This window comes from Danaus plexippus, chromosome 10, assembly GCF_018135715.1.
Source record: "Danaus plexippus chromosome 10, MEX_DaPlex, whole genome shotgun sequence".
Lineage (NCBI taxonomy): Eukaryota > Metazoa > Arthropoda > Insecta > Lepidoptera > Nymphalidae > Danaus > Danaus plexippus.
The window spans coordinates 6,227,194-6,245,978 of NC_083543.1; the positions used below are offsets into that span (position 1 = coordinate 6,227,194).

Here is an 18,785-nt window from a genome sequence, read left to right on the forward strand (position 1 = left end):
GCGCGGTGTGACAGACCGATATTCCTAAATATAGCGGTGTAAATATAGTTCATGTCCACACTTGTGCTTTGTGGACATAGAGACGTTGGTTTATACATGTGAATTATTATAAAAGCTTGTGTTTGTATTTTATAATAAACTTGCAAATATTTAAATAGCTTTTTTATTCTACATGACATTATGTTAGTTGCACTGAAGCGATTATTACGTGTTTGAGTAGAATTACCTTTATTGGCTTTGATGGATGTTAAAACTTATTGAATATAGTACAATGGTGGATTCTTGTACTGAATCTCTAACCTGGATTGGCCCCCTTGAGCTGGGTAATCATGAAACTACCCTCGTCGACCGGAGTAAACTAACTGATACGTTATTTCGAGTGAGAATGTGAGTTGTCTGGTAATTTCCTTACATTTTCAACGCCTTAATTATGTAATGAATATTTTTTTATAAATAAATCCAAATCATTATAAATTGGTGAAGTGGTAAATACGTCACTGTTCCAATATATAAAAGAAATAAATCTGAAAATCAGGGACCAAGACTTCTCGTTAATTCATAGTGCACAAATGTTTGTAAAAAAAACTTCAACGGAATAATTTACAAGCCCGACATTTTCATATAAGTGTGATTTTAAAAATGCAAATATAAATAAGAGTAAAAGTTACAGTTATAATTAATCAAATAGGAAAGAATTTTTATTTCATTTTAATTCTACCGCTCTCTCTCTCTGGCTATGTTAAGTACCTACACATCTTTAATTTATAACCTCAAGGCTTTAATTACTTCTCTAACAGTCAAGGGTTCTTGGATGTGAATGTTTTGAAATGTGAAGTGATCTTAGCTCTTCGTTAGACTTGCACGATGCGTACTAATTTTAATTTAATCAAAGGCTACTGCTTCATAAAATATTTCACCAATAAACAATTCGAATTACATTTCGTATACTGATAAACATTAAATATTTAAAAACGAAATTCTGTTCGTCCGCAAAACCATCTATGTTATTCACTGAATAGGGTAGGGCATATAAATCATTTTATATTTACGTTCCAAGAAGGAAAGGCTTTCCTTTGAATGTTACCGAATACAATTCAGACATTTTATTTCAAGTCTTTTGTGAGATGCTCTGAAATATAAAAAAGGATGCTGCAGCGACGTTGTTCTCTTTGTTCTAACTGAAAGGGTTCGCAAGACAATTTATTGTGTCTATGACCTCCCCAGCATGCGGAGCAACTTTTCTACTATCCTGTCTTTCAAAAGAGACTATTAATTTTCGATTCGATCATACTGACTGAACATTCACATTCAAGTTCAGCTTTGTAATTGACAAATAATTTCACAGAATATATTTGTTTACTTTGCTCTATGTAATTAATTTAAGGAATGATTGACGTTAACATTAAATAGTTTTAATTGTAAGAATAAAACAGCAAGGCGATAAGTTATCTTCGAAAATCAAGAATAAAACTTGCAAAACGTAAGGTGTACTGAACAATAGTCAAAACAAGCTTCGTCGGCTGACACACGATCGATACTTGTAGGCGTGTAAAACCATTTCAATAGTGTAGAAACAGTTTTGCAGAACATTCAGACTTTAAGCACAAATAGTAGGTGACACGTAGAAAACAATGACATTTGAAAGCTATTTCGATAAATTGATTCCGCGATGATTAAATTTTATAGACGAAAATAACTTTCCGCTTTAATAAAGCTTTGCTTTATGATTAAAGGCCGCAAGCGTTGAATAGGGGATTAATTTGTAAGAAATTAAATGATTAATCAGATCTACATAAACGCTATTACTGCTCAATGAGAACAACAAGACATATAATTCATTTGTAAGCCTTTCGCTTTTATAAAATTGTTGGATTGTAAAAATTTAACAAGTACACGCTTACTGTTAAGGTGTTTAAAAAAACACTTTCGTTCCGTAACTTAAATTAAAACAAAACTAACGTTTAACAAGTGCAATGTGTTTTTTAAAGTTATCTTGAATGGGCTCGGAATTGAGACTGAAAATATTGACAGTAAAATAATAAGAACCTAGATTTCTTATATCCCAGAAAGGTTACTGTATTTTATCTATAGCGAAGGGTTTTTTTTTCGGATGATAAGAACTATCATGGTCTTTTTAGGTCTTTGGTCTTTAATAAAATATACGTAAAAAATTACTCTGTTAATAGACTAAGAATGCAATTAAGGATTACATGTCTTATATAAACAAAGTATTCACCCATCCCACGCCATTGTTTAGTGGTGTCTATTTATTATACGCAGTACGCCCAACCCCTAATCAATAAACGATCGCGGGCTAACATTAGCGGGGAAAAACACGCAAACCTTCCACAATGGCCTTGATGTCATGATTGATTACCATTTTACATGGGATCATTGGCACGCGTTGAGAGATTGCTTATTTTATGGTTATTGTGATAGCATAATTTTTTATGACACAACAGCACAATCTACGTTACTTCGTTTTGGATTTACCGTTGAACTGATGATGAACGTTGAACGTTGAATGTATGATAGAAATTTCTACTTTTAATTGTTATATATTTTAATTATTTATAATCTAGAACACGGCTTTAAATCTAGTATATAGAAATGTATATATAGACATAGATCAAATGATATCATAATATATGTTGAATCACTAAGTTGTTGTTGTACTTAATTTATTCGCACATATTTATTTACGTCGTCTGACTAAACACTAGAAGAGTCGCGAATAGAATATTTTAATTATTAAATATATATTTATAATTAAAGTTATTTCTGTAATACCTATTCTTGTGAAGTGGTAGTTCTACAAAAAAAAGTTTAATAGAACTATGTATGTACCTATATATACACAGTAGCTATACTAATGGAAACTATTAAATCCAGGAAGCGCTTATTTTTGTCTGCAATGATGAAGAATTGTAGGGAAGCCTTGGTTAAAATCAAGTTTTCTGGCATGATTCTTTATAGATTTTTTTGACAAGCACAATTTCGTCGATATGCATGAACGCAAAAAAATCTGTATTAATATGCTGCACGCAATAACACTCCTGATGTGAATTTTTAATTGCACTTCACATTACCGCTTTATGGCTTTCGGAAGTAACGATCATAAAATCATATAATGCGTTTATGTACAGTTCACTATTGTCATAACTGTTTTGTTTAAAGTTGAGTTTTAATTTTGAAACATTAAAATAATACGCAATAGTGTAATAAAAATACAATTTATTTCATTGGACATGTGTAATTTTAAAACAAAAATATTTTATTAAGGACTGAAAACTTCTCGTCACTAAAGTAAATCGCGTCAGGCACAATTCTATTCAAGACTATCCAAAGTCTTTCTCAATAAAAATATCCCTTTGGATATCTAAACACTTACAACTGTCTTAACGGTGTGAACCAATACTCTACCTTTTTATTTCATCCAATGAAATAAACCAAAAAACGGTTATATAAATTCCGAAATTCCCTTTTAACTTTATACGAGGCTCATCATCTGTGTTTTTGTGCTAATTATCATACCGAGTTTTAATAGGATTATCTAGCATTAAGTCTTAAACTAAAAGAAAAGTTCCCAAGATTTCGTTTATTGATTTAGTTATTTTAATTAAAATATTTAAGACGCAATGTCCTTCATCCATCCTGTGATGTATGAATTTAAAAGTATGATAATATCACTGGAGAAGTCACGTGTATTTAAATCGGTGATTATGATTCAAAACAAAACATTTTATAAATACACATATTGAGTGGATGTTCTGGGACAGCTGACATGGCGTACGGCCAACGAAAAAGTTCTGCCAAACGAAAGGCAGAATATAACATACTCGTATATGCTCTTACATTTACTCAAGAAGCTACAACTTAGAGTACTATAGCGTTGAATTGCCAAAAAAAAATCTACAAGTCAATGTGCTATCACTTTCAATAAAGTGGAGCAACAAGTAACGGAAATATTTTAAAAATATTAATGAAATATTTTAGTATCGAAACTTTAGTTACGTAAGCATAAAATACATTTATATACGACTAGCACCTTAAAGGCTCGCAGCAAAAAGTCTTTATTCACATAAGTATACGATCCAGGGAGAAATCTACGGTCGGGTAAAGCTTAAACGCTTCGCCCCTTTGTAGCGTTTTTCTTAGACTTCATTTACAAAGCGGTAGCGGAAGCGATATACTTGTCTCCTTTCATTAGTAAGGAAAAATCAATTATTACAATTATAAATATTCTTAATAAATAAGTTAAATTTAACATAAAAATATTTGAGACGCTCCGATAATAGATTTGTTTATGTTTTATTCAAATACATATTTGTTATTGTAGTTGGTTATTATAATATACTAGTAATATAATTTTTCTATAACAGCGTCGCTGCCGCTACAAACACGTAGTATGTGCCATCACTCCTGCGAACTTACAAGTGGTGGCAATCGATAGGACTCCACCCATTGACCTATTTAGAGATTAGGCTCACTCCAGCTTTGTCTTAAGTTTTTCGCTTGCGAAACGTGGATATTTCCTTGTAAACATTTTCATGAAATTGTTTCTTATATCAGTTTCAATATTATTTCTTAATTTAAATATATTATGGGCGCATAGCTATCGTGTTGTTTAGACAATAAGAATTGTGTTTTTAATAATAAGAACTTTATGTCAGCACATTTACAGTGATATCTCATTTAGTTATAGATTAAAAGTTTTATCCGATTTATTCGTAAAATTGTTAAATAAGCATGTCATTATAAGAAGTAGAATGTAAGGTATTAACAATAGTTTAAATTCAACTTTTACAAGAAATTGAATCAAGGCCGTACGTTACATTTTAAATAAAAACAACAAATACACACAAACTTCGATTTTATAACATCAGCGTAACAGAATTTCATCGATAGTAGGTTATAATTTAAGTTAAAACTTTTATTTCTCAGACGAATAAGCAATAGATATTCTTTAGCGTTCCGCGGAACAGAGAACATATTCGACGTCGGAATCCAATCGACATTTCAATATATACATAGCACTGTAGATCAATACACCGGTTATATAAAAGTAAGGAAATAGGTCACCGTCCATACGTTTAACTGAATCCAAAGGGATACAGCCCAAATAAATTGCCGCTTTGATGTCTCGGTGACAAAAAAATTATATCTATGATTTTAAGGTTTGGAATTTCATTGAAAACTTATTTAAAAAAGCGGATAAACGTATTTAATTTAATAACATTTATATTATGTTTCTTGTTGTCAGCTGATTTAATATACATATTGTTGCTTGCTAAACACTAAAAGCAATTATTTAAATAACGAAAATGCATGAAACTAGATTAGGTCGGAACAAAGCTTCTTTTAGTAATGTCTCGTATATACGATATTTATCAGATACGAAAATTCTACTTTAGAAAACATAATCTAATTCAAAGTATGATACAAATATGTATTGGTAGTGTTGCGACATTTTTAATTAGCTAGAAAGCACCTCTGTGGCGCACAGACTGACATTAAGAAGTAAGAATGTACATAAAAATGTAGGTAGTAGGTACAACTATAAGGTAGGCTATATGATATTAAAGGTCAAATCTTAATGACGACATCATACAGTCATTCATACCAGTCACTCGGAAATATAAATATTAAAATGTTAAAGAACGAGAAGGAAAGAATGTTCTTGATCTATGTCAAGAAGTTATTTAGTACACCTACTCAAGTCTCATTTTGACGGCAAATGCAACGAAAGCTCTTGCACGATGAACTAGATCTGAATGTAAAGAGCTTGTATTATATTCTGTATTACGTATTAAGGCGCTCGGTTCCACTAAATGTGGTTCCTCACAAACCTGAGTACGCTTCGTTATTAAGGAAATGACGTTGAATTTGTCTTCTATTGTTGTGTAACAATATTCCACGTCTTGGAACCTTTTACGTAATTGTTTTTCTTAGCCCACGTCTACACCCTTAGATACAAATGCTTGGAATATTATAATTAATTATGTCTATAGGCATCTATAGATGATGATGCAATGTTTGATTTATAGATTAAAAATGAGACTAGAATTTTGTTCTGAAACTTAAATTTAGCTATTTCTCATTCATAATAAATAGATGTTTGAATTTAATTTAATGTCCCTGAAACAGGAATAAGGAAATTAATAAAAAAACATTATTATCTGTATCAAACAGAAAAGGTTTCTATTTTTTATAGACTTCCAATATCAATATAGAAACTACTAGGTACATAAACTTTAAATGAAACTTGATGGTATTTAAAAAAAAATTGTTAGTCGCGAACAAAATTAATTATAAATTAATCCCTTCATGAGGTAATTTGATACATTTAATATCTTTTAAGCGGAAGAGAATACTTTTTAAATGTATAACTATGTGACAGTGATTTAATAAGAAGATACAGATAAAATATTTTAAAAATAGAATATCTATATCTGTAAATACAAGTGCCACTTCTGTTCAATATAGAAGTCTGACAGCACAATATCTTCAGAAATAAATTGATCCAAAAACGTATATAAATTTAAAGGTCAGAACTCAGACCTCGCTAATCCAAATAGAACCAAAATATAAATATTTTATTCGATATTCTGTTTTAGAATTTCATGAAATATTCTCAAAAGGTTATCCGTCTGGGACGAGCTCAGGTACTTTAGGTTTATTGAATGATTGTCATTTTAGGGACAACATCTGATTTGGTAAGTATTTTTGTAAACTGATCTTATTTGTACTAGATAATATTGTATAGAATAACCTGTTTAATAAAACAATCTAACATGTTACAATTGAAACAAATTGATATTTCCTACAACATGAATAATTAAGTCATCAGTATAGTTTATCCGCCGAACTCTACAAGCGTTTATTTGATAATGGAAATCGATATTCAAATGTAATTTTTATGTGACTTAATAAAGTGTGATTGTTAACACTAAATCGGTCCAACCGACCACAATCTTGGTCACAAATTATCACTAACTCGACCTACATGACTACGTTATGTACTGTGAAATACAATATTTACTGTTACTTTTGTTGGTAAAGCGAACACAGGTTTACGGATTTAAAAAAAATTATATATATATATATATATATTGTTGTTACAAGTTACAAATACCTTATAACAAGTAGGTATCTAAAGATTTCGTAATTTATGAAAAATACAAAGTGCTTGATGATGTAATACAAATTTGTTAAAGAACAAAAAGCAAATTCTATAAAAAAAAGACTGTGTGTTGGTGAGTCGTAGATTTCATAATAAAATAAATCTTTTAGAATACACATACATACAATTTTTTTTGGAATCTCTTGAGTTAACGCATCAACTATTTTGTATCTCTGATAATGATACTAACACAGTAACTATTTTTACGTATAAGTTAAGCTTGATCCCAGCTATTTTCTCTTCTAACCTGTTGATATTTTCATATAATAAAGATATGGCAATAGGTTTATCAGCTTGTGAAAATATTAGACAGTCAATTGTTTTAAAAATCAGAGCCAATTGTATGAAACATACTAGTAGTTTTGGCAACTACCTCTGGCAATTCATGGATATCGTTCTGATCACAGCTAATTTGTTGTAAATAGTCCATTGTTTAATATTGCCAGATTCGGTGAATTTAATAGAATATGGTTAGACAATACAAATTTATGTTTGGCGATATAATAGAAGGTAATTAAGTTCTGTTTCTATGTAACGTCTAGAAAATACTATTTGCTAAAACGAAATTCTTGAAATTTGTAAGGTACTTTTAAAAAGTAGAATTATTTTTCATTTTCATTACACAGAGTTTTCCCAGCTAAATGTTTGAAAAAAGCATTCGAAATATCTCTTACGCAAATTATTAGTGTATTGTATAGGGTTTTCTAATAGGGACGCTTGAACTTTGACAGCTGATTGCGGCCATGTTGTTTGAGTGACAGCTGTCAAATGCAGTGTGTTATATTCATTCTGTCCTCCCAAACCACCATGGCAGGTTACAGTGTCGAGCAGCACGTGCAAATCATAAAATTGTTTTATGAAAATGGGTCTTCAGTTCGAGCAACGTTCCACGCACTTCGCCCGTTTTACGGTCGCGATGATCGTCCTGCCGAGTCGACTATCCGTCGATTGGTGGACAAATTCGAGTCAACCGGGTCAGTTAACAATCAGCCGGTTCCCGTGCGTCAACGTAACGCGAGATCTGCCGAGAATATCGCCGCTGTGCGCGACAGTGTCCTCGAAAACCCGCGGCAGTCAATTCCGCGTCGCGCACAGGAACTCGGCCTTTCGCAGACGACAACTTGGCGAATTTTGCGTTGTGACTTGAGCCTGCACCCGTACAAGATCCAGCTGACCCAAGAGCTCAAGGTTAATGACCATAGACAGCGCCGTGTGTTCTCTGACTGGGCATTAGAGCAGTTGGAAGTTGACGCCGATTTTGGCAAAAAAATCATCTTCAGCGACGAGGCGCATTTTTGGATGAATGGCTATGTCAACAAGCAAAATTGCCGTATTTGGGACGAGACCAATCCACACGAGGTTCACCAAGTGGCAATGCACCCGCAGAAAGTGACTGTTTGGTGCGGATTTTGGGCCGGAGGCGTGATTGGTCCGTATTTTTTCGAAAACGATAATGGTGTGGCCGTCACCGTCAATGGTGAGCGATACCGGTCGATGATAACCAACTTCTTTTGGCCTGAAATCGAGAATATGGATCTGGACAACATGTGGTTTCAACAGGACGGCGCTACGTGCCACACAGCACACGCTACGATGGAAGTTCTGCACGAGCAATTTCTGGACATGGTCATCTCGCGCGGAGGCGACGTGAACTGGCCACCGAGATCGTGCGATTTGACCCCGCTGGACTTATTCTTGTGGGGTTTTCTTAAGTCGCAGGTCTATGCCAACAAGCCGCAAACCACCGATGCCCTCAAAGTCAACATACGCCACGCCATCGATCAAATACAGCCCGATTTGTGCGCCAGAGTCATCGAAAATTGGACCTTTCGTGTGCGCGCCACCAACCGAAGCCGTGGCGGTCATTTGAATGATGTCATATTCCATACATAATGGGGTCGATAGACCTTCTAAATAAAAACCTAACCTACCTTCTAAATAAATACCTTCTAAATAAAAATTTCGCAAATATCTTTCCTACATGTATTTTTTTTTGCATTTCAAAGATCAAGCGCCCTTAATGGAAAACCCTATATTTAGACCGAACATAAAGCTAATATGAATATAATCGATGTTTTCTTAGAAACGAATCCTTTAATAATGATTTTGAAATCAAATTAAAAACTTAAAAAAAACGATTCCAAACCGGAATCTTTGTGTCACTAGTAACGTGCCATAATATATATATAGATATAATTTTTGGGATGTTAAAATCTAATTAATTTAAAAGTTCCCTATAACATGCGACATCAATATTGAAAGCATTTAAGTTTTTTAACGACTTTTTTAGCATTTAAGTTTCTTAAGGAAGAATTACGTTTTAGGTATTTAACGATTTTAAAATTTGTTACAGGATAATAAAAAAATCAATTCCACCTACAACAAAGCTAATAATATTATTAAATTAATAATTAATGATATGCAACACTTATCGATCATTCAAATTAAGTTTCAATCAACAAAATAAAAACTCAAATCCTAAACCATCTTTACCATTTAAAATACACAAACAAAGAACGAGTTTTTGTTTCTCATAAAAAACTCAGACTCATCTAAAAATAATTACAAGCGAATAAATGATGAATAGGAATTCCTGACTATGTAATTTATTAGATGGTAGTACAAAATAATATTCAATATGTAAATTATTCTAAAAATAAAGCGAATGTAAATAAGAACGCACCCTAAGTCCTACGAGAATAGTAAATAACAAAGCCCTCAAGATTCCCTACAACATAATCCTCATCGGCTGAATGAAGGCTGTACTTGAACTAGGGGCACATCGATAACAGAACCGGGTCAGGGTCCATTACGTGTCACGTGCTGACACCGCTGGTTTTCGCCAACAAAGCCTTCGATGTAAGGTGTGGCCCGCTTTTGTGACGTCTCTAAGTGGATAACAGCATAATGGGTAAACGTGAATACGGCTTCGTTAATGTTTTGTTTCAATATTGTATTTCTTTCAACTAAGGGAAATGTCGTTGTAAATTTCTGAACTGAATGTTTAATTAGCTTTTTTTGTGGCAACTAAACTCATTTTCATCTAGGTCTTTAATGAAATATATAATAAAAAACGGATAAGGAATTTCTTTTTCGAAATATTAATTGATATAAAATTAACCAAAAACAAATTCCTGTAGCTCTAATTGAAATGCATCATTTTCCAAGAAACTTAAAACAAAACATGAAAGACCGTTTTACTTGAGATTTTCAATAATGATATAACTATCTTTTACTGTCCATTCTAAAATTATCAACAAAATAAAAAAAAAAATACATTCGACATCAAGTTATTCCTACTATAATCTTCAAAGTGGATGAATCTCATAAATATGACTTGAATATAACACACGAGAAAAGAATATTCTCGAAGAATCTTTCATGAATAAAAGATACATGGGAACGTAGTGTTGCGATAAAAAAGTAACGCTCGACAAGCCTTACATTGATAATAAGCTGAAATTCATCAATAAAGTATGACGTCACTAGGAACAAAACTCTCCCGTTCGTTCAAAATTAATTTATTTTAAACAATATCCTATACTAAGTACTCGTATCTTATATCCAAACCACGCTTCACTTGATCAATATACAGCTTGAAAATTTATAGTTTGGTTAAACAAAGGTCTTCCCCCCGAATTTTAAACTGGGTCAGACTTAGGTCACTGCCATTATAACTAGTGTACTGAGTGGGTAGCGTGAACATCTTACGTGAGATCACATTGAGTCGATAATTTATTATACGGATTAATTTAAACATTCTCAATAACGAAGTTGATGTGAGTTATGAACTTTATTAGCAATTCGACTTGTCGTTTATGTTATTTTAATAAGGATATTACGACTTTATATCGTTGCATCGATCAAAATAAAGTTTTATAACTTCTTTATGGGTTATAAAAATGCTAAGCATCTTTTATATTACATGTAGAAAAATACTTTGGAGATATATGATATATACTAACCAGAATTCGTCCGGTGGTGGTCTGGCCAGAGATGAGTTCGCCGGCCCAATCCTTGGCCTCGGTCATGAAGGTGCCCTCGAACTCCTGTTTGCCCTGTCGCGCCGCTTTCTGCTCCTTCTGCTTGGGGTCGTTCGGCGCCAGCTCGGGCTCCTTGCGGCAACAGACGAACGCGCAGAGCCGCCATAGCAGCACCACCAGAAGCCCCGCCAAGAACGTGATGATCGACGAAAGCAGGAAGCACCACCATTTTCGTACACTGAGACAGTCTGGCAATCCATCTTCAGAGGTCGGCGCGGTTGTCGCCTCTTCCTCGGACGAAGCCATTCCCCGAGGGCGCGAGGCATCCAGACAGGCGCGCCATGCACGTGCAGAGACGCGCGCGCTCGCACGGCCCGCGCGCGACTGGACGCCGAGCTGCTAGGCCGAGTGCCGAGTGGCCGCGCCGTTCGATGCCGCGGGATCGATCCGCGCCTGCGCGCCCGCTACCGTCCGAACATGCTGACCCGCGAACTGCGACCTTCTCTTCTCTTCTCTGCTCGAATCGTCACGTTACTGCCCCGTCCACCCTCGATGACCCGAAAGCCCCAAACTGTCTCGTATGCCACGGTTCTAGATTTACCCACCTGCAGTTGATATTTTTTTCGGCCCCGAGAGCCCACAGGTTTGGCTGGGAAAATCCTTATATTTTATGAAGATGATTATGTAGTTTAACAGCTCGATGAATTCCCCGGTTATATTTTCTAAGACGAGGGTCGGTTCCTCACAACTGAATTGATTTCAACTGTCACGTTTAAAATCTCGTCGCAACAGTCATTTCGATTTCACGGACTCGAGCAGACTACGTCCGCAGAGGTTTTTTGTTGTCGTAACACTGTTCGATTGAACCTAAGTTCGTAGCGCGGACGATTCGTTGCTACATTCCGTTCAGTGTTGCCGCTCTAAAATAAGAGTCTTTAGATGAGGATATTATATGGAATGCGGAGGTTTCGGAAAGGTCAATGATTTTACTTTTACATGCTACGCCACCCTCTGCGTGCGTCATCGGCCGCTACGGAAACCGTAGACGGCTACAGAATACCTACAGATAAGCTACGAATATCAACTTCATAACCTACTTTTGTCGAACCATTTGAATAAAATGTAACTTTTCAATGTAAAGAGTTTTATAAGCTGTAAGAAAACAGAGTTAAAATAAAAACGTCAATGTTTTGTGCCAACGATTACAAGATATTTTATTCATCGACTGAATTATTTACTCGAAGAACTGTTCTTTGCCATGTAAGAGCATTTTTTTAGGTACGGCTTATTTAATAACATAATTAAAGTATGTGCCACTATAGTTCAATAAACAATCATGCTTATTGGGTATATTAATGACAAATCAATTTACCACATATTGTATTGAAATCGGTAATTTTAGGAAATTTGTGTGGTTTAGATTATATCTGTTATAATCTAAAAGAAATAATAAGGCTGAAGTGTTTGTTTCGTGGTTTAATTAAACAAGCTAATGTCATGAATTAATGATTCATGGTATTTGAAAAATTCTCTTATTGTTAAATATCGTATTTATTGAGTAAGGTCACCGTCACTTTATGTTCTTTAGGAACGGAATTTCAGCAAAATTTTGACAAAAACTTTTTTTTTACTATTTTATTTAATTATACAATGAGATTGTAAGACCCAGTCCTTTTTTATAATGTTCTAAAGTTCTTACAAATAGCAGGATATACAAAACTATTCTATACTATTTTCAAATATTGTAAATTATTAAATTGGACGTTGTGGTGGCCTGGAGGTTAAAGGCCCGCCTCTCATGAGGGCGCGGGTTCGAAACCTGGCAAGTACCAATATGATCTTTTCTGAGTCATATGTACTTTCTAAACGTATTTAGACACCAATGACAGACGGTGAAGGAAAACATCGTGAGGAAACCTGGTCTTATAATTTCAAATTATATGATTGAAATCGCCAACCCGCCTTGAGCAAGTGTGGTGATTAATGCTCTAACATTCTCCATGTGAGAAGAGGCCTTTGCTCAGCAGTGGGCTCTAAAAGGTGATGATGATGAAATTAGCTTACTTACTTGCTTATTAATTAAAGCGCGGAAGAAATGAGCACCAATTCTAAAAATATTCTGATGAGAGTAGCCTTAAAGGAATAAAACAATTCATGAAATTGCGTAATATTATAAAATCTGTAATTAATATCCGCGAAATTTTTTTCATGTTATAAAACGACCAAGGCACTTATCTTCGTTCACTTATTGCTATTAATAACGAGATAACATTTAAAAATAATAATACATACTACTTATTTGAAAGTAAGATTGTCTGTCCATCTATTTAGCAGAATAATTTAATACAATACAGTTGAAAGAAATTTAATACGGATTTACTGAGCAATCAAAAAGAATAACCTAGGACTAATGTTTTACCCTTTTGTATCTATAGGTATATAATTAAATCAATCATCTGATGCAGAATAATATGTTGTTTAAATAACTTTTCCTCTTTTAAGTATCTCATATAATATATTTTAATATCTTATGCAATTCCCTTTCCTCTCATTGCCGTTTGAGGTGTACTTAAGACTTGTTATAAGTAGGTATCAGCCTATCGCTGTAACTTAACATTCAAAAATAACACAATAATTAAAATAATAATGTATAAACGAAATTTATCTATACTGATAAGGTATCTGTCTTCGACCGGATTGCACCTGAACCCTTAATTACTCTTTCAACGACTAAGCAAACGAATAAGGCCAAAAGCTTTTGTGGTTTTTGTGCTAATCTCGATCACAATTTAACCAATTATCTTGATGTTATCAAAAGTCTTTTAACTGAACTAACATAACATTAAAATTTTACTTATTAAAATTGATCTTCGAAAATTGTTTTTAGATAGCTAATCATTAAAATGAAACCAACTTGGCCAACAAAAACCGCGAATGGGAGTATCTAGAGATGATTTCCAAATCTGTGAAATGGAATGAAAGCATCTGGGACCATTTAAATTATAAATCAGGGGATAAAAACAACTTATAAGACACTAAGAAGTATTGCTTAAAGATAAGATATTAAAAAGATAAGTTTTAGACTGTTTATTTTGCATTTACAATAAAACAGTCGCTAGAACGGATGGTGTTTAAAACAACATTGTCATTTTATTTAAGTCAAACTATCCGTAGTTATTAATTTTCTTTATTTACTTAATATTACTATAAGTTATAAATACCTAGATAAGTAAGGAGTACAACTAAATTTTCGAACCAATTGTTCTTCAGTAGCAACATACATAAAAAATCTAAGTATTTCATTGATGTTATAGGAAGTTATTTCAATGTTGTAGATAATTTTATATTCAAAATCAATGACTATATTGTTCACTGAAACGATTTTAATTTGTAAACATTTTAGCCTATTTTATTCTCTTTTTTATTTTGGTATATATTAATAGCTATCATTTCAGTTTTAACTAAAATATTTAAAATTATAAACTTTTCTAATAAATTAGACATAGTGCTGAATAATTTTCCAATACTAGGTGTGTGATAAAACCGCGTACTTACCTCTAATCTGCAAAATTTCCATAATAGTCCCGATACTTAATGCTCATAAACATGAGGTCGGAAAATATGATAAGGGAATGTAAAATTGTCAAACATTCCGAAATTATTTTAGAAAACCATTTACGGTATCCTTTTCCTGTATCCGGTAAGGCCATAGGCCTTTTTTACTATTACTCGACATGGATTTATCAAATAAAAAGCTGTCGAAACCAACGATTGTGAAATTCTCGTTGTACTGAACGCGGTAGACTAATCTCAGGTAGATGTCTTGTACACAGACTATTCAAAGGCACTTGATAACATATGCCACTTATCTTTATTAGAAAACTACGACAAGCGGATATACATGAAGACCGGCTAAGATAGTCAGGATCCTACCTAGAGAATAGAATTCAAGCAGTTGCAGTAAAGAGGTTTGGGCCCATATTTGTTCCAAAAACATCCGGAGTCCCCCAAGGCTCATATTTCGATACCCTATTATTTAATGTTTTAATAATGATGCCTAAAATGTTTCTGTAAGGTGATGACACCAAAATATAGTCATAAGAAACGATACTGTTCGAATTTACAAAATGATTATATTCCTTGGGATACAATTGTATCGATAATGATTTAGATTTAAATATTGAGAAGTGCAAAGTAAATTTAATTTGTAAAAAAACCTCTACCTTAAAGAAGGGTCACGGGGCTTAGGGACCTTGAAGTAACTCTTGACCAGGAGCTAACATTTGGAAAATATTTAAATTATTTAGGTACTGATTTTATATATATATAGGTATGTGATATTTGTTATACAACTTTTGTAAGATCCAACTTAAGAGATAACATTCACGTCACGTGTTCTGAACGCCCAGTACATAAATATATTAAAGCAGTAGAAAACATAAAAAAATACTTTAAAAAAATTATATACAAGTTCAGTACAATTATATACAAGAAAAATCCTGGAAATTAAACAAATTAAATTAAGTTTCTGATGCACTTTTTGTTTTTCTTCTTTAATAATTCTGTCCAGTGAGTGTATACAGTAGTGAGTGTATACAGTGCCTTAAAACATATGTTTAATATATATTTGTTCTAGCCTCTGGTTAAGACAACTTGTTAATTTTGACATCCTCTTTTTCTCATCTATCTCTATACGTAAGATATTAGGTATTTTTAGTTTATACAATCCATTTAAAACTAAAAGTTGCAGCTGTTAAACAAAATATTATATGCATATGAGATCATACATTATAAGGTGTACATATGCTTCTAGATTTAAATAAAATAATTGTTTTGTTACTTATTTATTGAGAAAACTTAAAATGAAAACAAAATCTTCTTAAAGATACATTAATAAAATTTTATTTAACACGCATTATATATTTTTTATATCACTTCAGTTTATATCATAACATTTTAAAGATAGTAGTTTAGTTATACAAGTCCCACAATACTAAAATATTAATGTGTGATAATCTTAGACAATTCACTTGAGTAATCCTGTTATATTTTTTATTGAGACCAAACTTCAAAAAGTTTGCTGATGCTGAGGTACTCCATGGATTCACCGTGCGTGTGCCGGGTCCATCACATTGCAGGGAGAGGAGCTTCAACAGCACCTGGGTCTTACGACCCAGGTTTAGGTTTAAGAGGTCCCTAAGCCTTTAATTTTTAACAATTCTATGTAAACATACAAAACTTTCTGCAATGCAACTAACAATCAAAGTGGTAAATCCTACATTATGCAAACGGAGAAGCATCAGATCCAAAACCTACTTTGTCTATACAAAAATTTTCTTTGTTATAAAGACTTATAATGAAATTTTCACATTATTATATGTCATTTACATTTTAATTGACATCAGGCACTGTGTCTCCAATCCATTTCAAATAAGGAGGGTTGCCGTTTTTGATGGGTAATGAGATGACCTCACATACTTCATAAGGATGGTTGGCTCGCACCAGTTCCGTCAGCTTATCCACTAATGATGTGCGAGTTTTTATCATTAACAGAGCCTGGAAATTATAATTATTGTATATTAGTGTTTATATTAATATAGCAACAAAAATAATTTTGTGGTAGATTGATGTCATTACAAGGATTTTAATGAATCTAAATAATTTTTATTAAAGTAAAGTTTTTGGAAACTACATGTTTTTATTATCTTATAACTGCATAATCCTCAATGTTTCTATTACTTGAAAGCAACTATGATCATGGACAGACAAGATGAAAGTGTCATCAGACACGTCGGGATTATGAGAGCCAAAAACTCTTAGCATTCAATGGATTCACCGTGCATGTGCCGGGTCCATCGCGTTGCAGGGAGAGGAGCTTCAACAGTACAAATATAAAATAATAAAAAACACGTGATTTATCAGAAAACCTTAGTTTCATTTAAATGTATACATCCAAAAAACTTACATATCATTAAATAATTTTAGTATAACTCTGATAATTTGAGTACTGTGGGATTAATAAGAATTCTATTAGCAATATATTAATAATGTTGTTAGTTAAAAATTAAGGCGATACAGTTTTATGTCTAAATATAGTAAATAGCAAGAACTAGTGTTTTTAGCATCAAGGGAACTTTAAATGTATATTTTACACATAACATAGTTTTAATTGCAGCCATATATCACTCAAAATTTTATTACTTGCAAATTATAAACAGGATTATGTATTCATGGCTCATACCTCACTATCTTCAGCAATTTCATTTTTCCATTCATAAATTGAGGTTACTCCAGGTATGATATTAACACAAGCAGCTACTTTGTTTTTGACTAGAGTATGTCCAATGGATTTACCAACATCGATATTGGGCACAGTTACGTAAGCGACCGAGTATTTATCTGAAAATTATAATATAATACCTTTAAATAACATCAATGTTTTTTAAAGTTTTATTTTATACAGTGTTATCAAAACTTCGTGTTACTAAACAATTTAATAATTTTGTCACAAAATACACCTAAGAGAGCGGTAGAGTTTCAAAAAAATATAATTGTTACCGGCATCGACAATCCCTGAAGACATGTTGGATGTGGCTACTAGGAAAGTCGGCCTTATTATTGATATGTACAAAGTAAGAATTGTTTTACGATTTATAAACGTAAGCATAATCTTTAACAATTATTATTTTATTTTTATTGAGAGCTTAATGAGCCATAAAAAACTGAAATTCCCGTCAACAACAACAGTTTCTTGAATTATCTGTCAACATATGTCATTTTAAATAACAATTTTGATTTGACAATAAGCAATTGACTAAATGTCAAAATAAAGTCGGGATGGCTTCTTAGCAAAATAGCTAGGACAGTAAAAAAAACAACGTCTTTAACTCATTTATCAAAATTCATTCTAAAACAATTCTGGGTAATTTTCATTAAACTGATAAAATAATATTATACTATAAAATGTAAAATATAGTCTTAATATTTATTATTTTGACCCTCTTTTTCGCATCTAAAAAAATATATATTTGTATAATTTAAATTCAATTAATTATTACGACTTGCAATGTAGTGTATAAAGGGGATAATTGTTTAGTTTTGTTCCTTATTATTTGACAAAATGTATAATTAGTAATTAATACTACGAGATACACATTAAAATTTTTCTCAGTACGGATCGAGAATGGTGACAGCCGTGTTTCGATACCAAACCGTTATTTTGGACATGGGTTCCGTTTTCCGGCCCTAAAGTTGAAATCAGTAGTCCGTTATTCATTTTTTTTTTACAAAAACCACCCTAGATAACCGGTTTATGGAACATAAAACGGCCTCGATTCGATAGGACATTCAATAGTGGAGATAGTTCCATAGATGAATGACCTGAATCGCCAATATGGCTCTCACTTCACTCAATAAATTAATTTTAGAATTTGAAAGCACAATATTTTGACGAATTCGACAAATGTCCTTACAATTTTTTCAATTTCCTATTTGTGTTAAAGAAAATACGAAAATATATGAAAAATATACGAAATAAATTATATGTAGTGTTTGTACGTAGGTTTCAAAATTACTTGGGGTTGTATTAAAAATAAAAACTCATAGAAAAATAAAAAAGA

At 32.7% G+C, this 18,785-nt stretch overlaps 2 protein-coding genes across 2 annotated transcripts in view; both read right to left on the minus strand.

The window, feature by feature from the left end:
* The window catches only part of LOC116766652 (calcium-activated potassium channel slowpoke), a 37,954-nt gene extending 25,927 nt beyond the window's left edge, over nucleotides 1-12,027 (minus strand). The window contains 1 exon segment of the mRNA XM_032656613.2: nucleotides 11,149-12,027. Coding sequence (XP_032512504.2) covers nucleotides 11,149-11,472 — 324 coding nt within the window. The 5' untranslated portion in view covers nucleotides 11,473-12,027.
* A 3,967-nt stretch (nucleotides 12,028-15,994) lies between these two features.
* Nucleotides 15,995-17,928, minus strand: LOC116766911 (protein CutA homolog). The gene is made up of 3 exons (XM_032657055.2): nucleotides 17,725-17,928; nucleotides 17,408-17,565; nucleotides 15,995-16,722 (listed from the first exon to the last, which is right to left on the minus strand). Exons 1-3 carry the CDS (start codon nucleotides 17,831-17,833, stop codon nucleotides 16,558-16,560), a joined length of 432 nt encoding a protein of 143 aa, XP_032512946.2. The 5' UTR covers nucleotides 17,834-17,928; the 3' UTR covers nucleotides 15,995-16,557.
* Nucleotides 17,929-18,785: the final 857 nt, after the last annotated feature.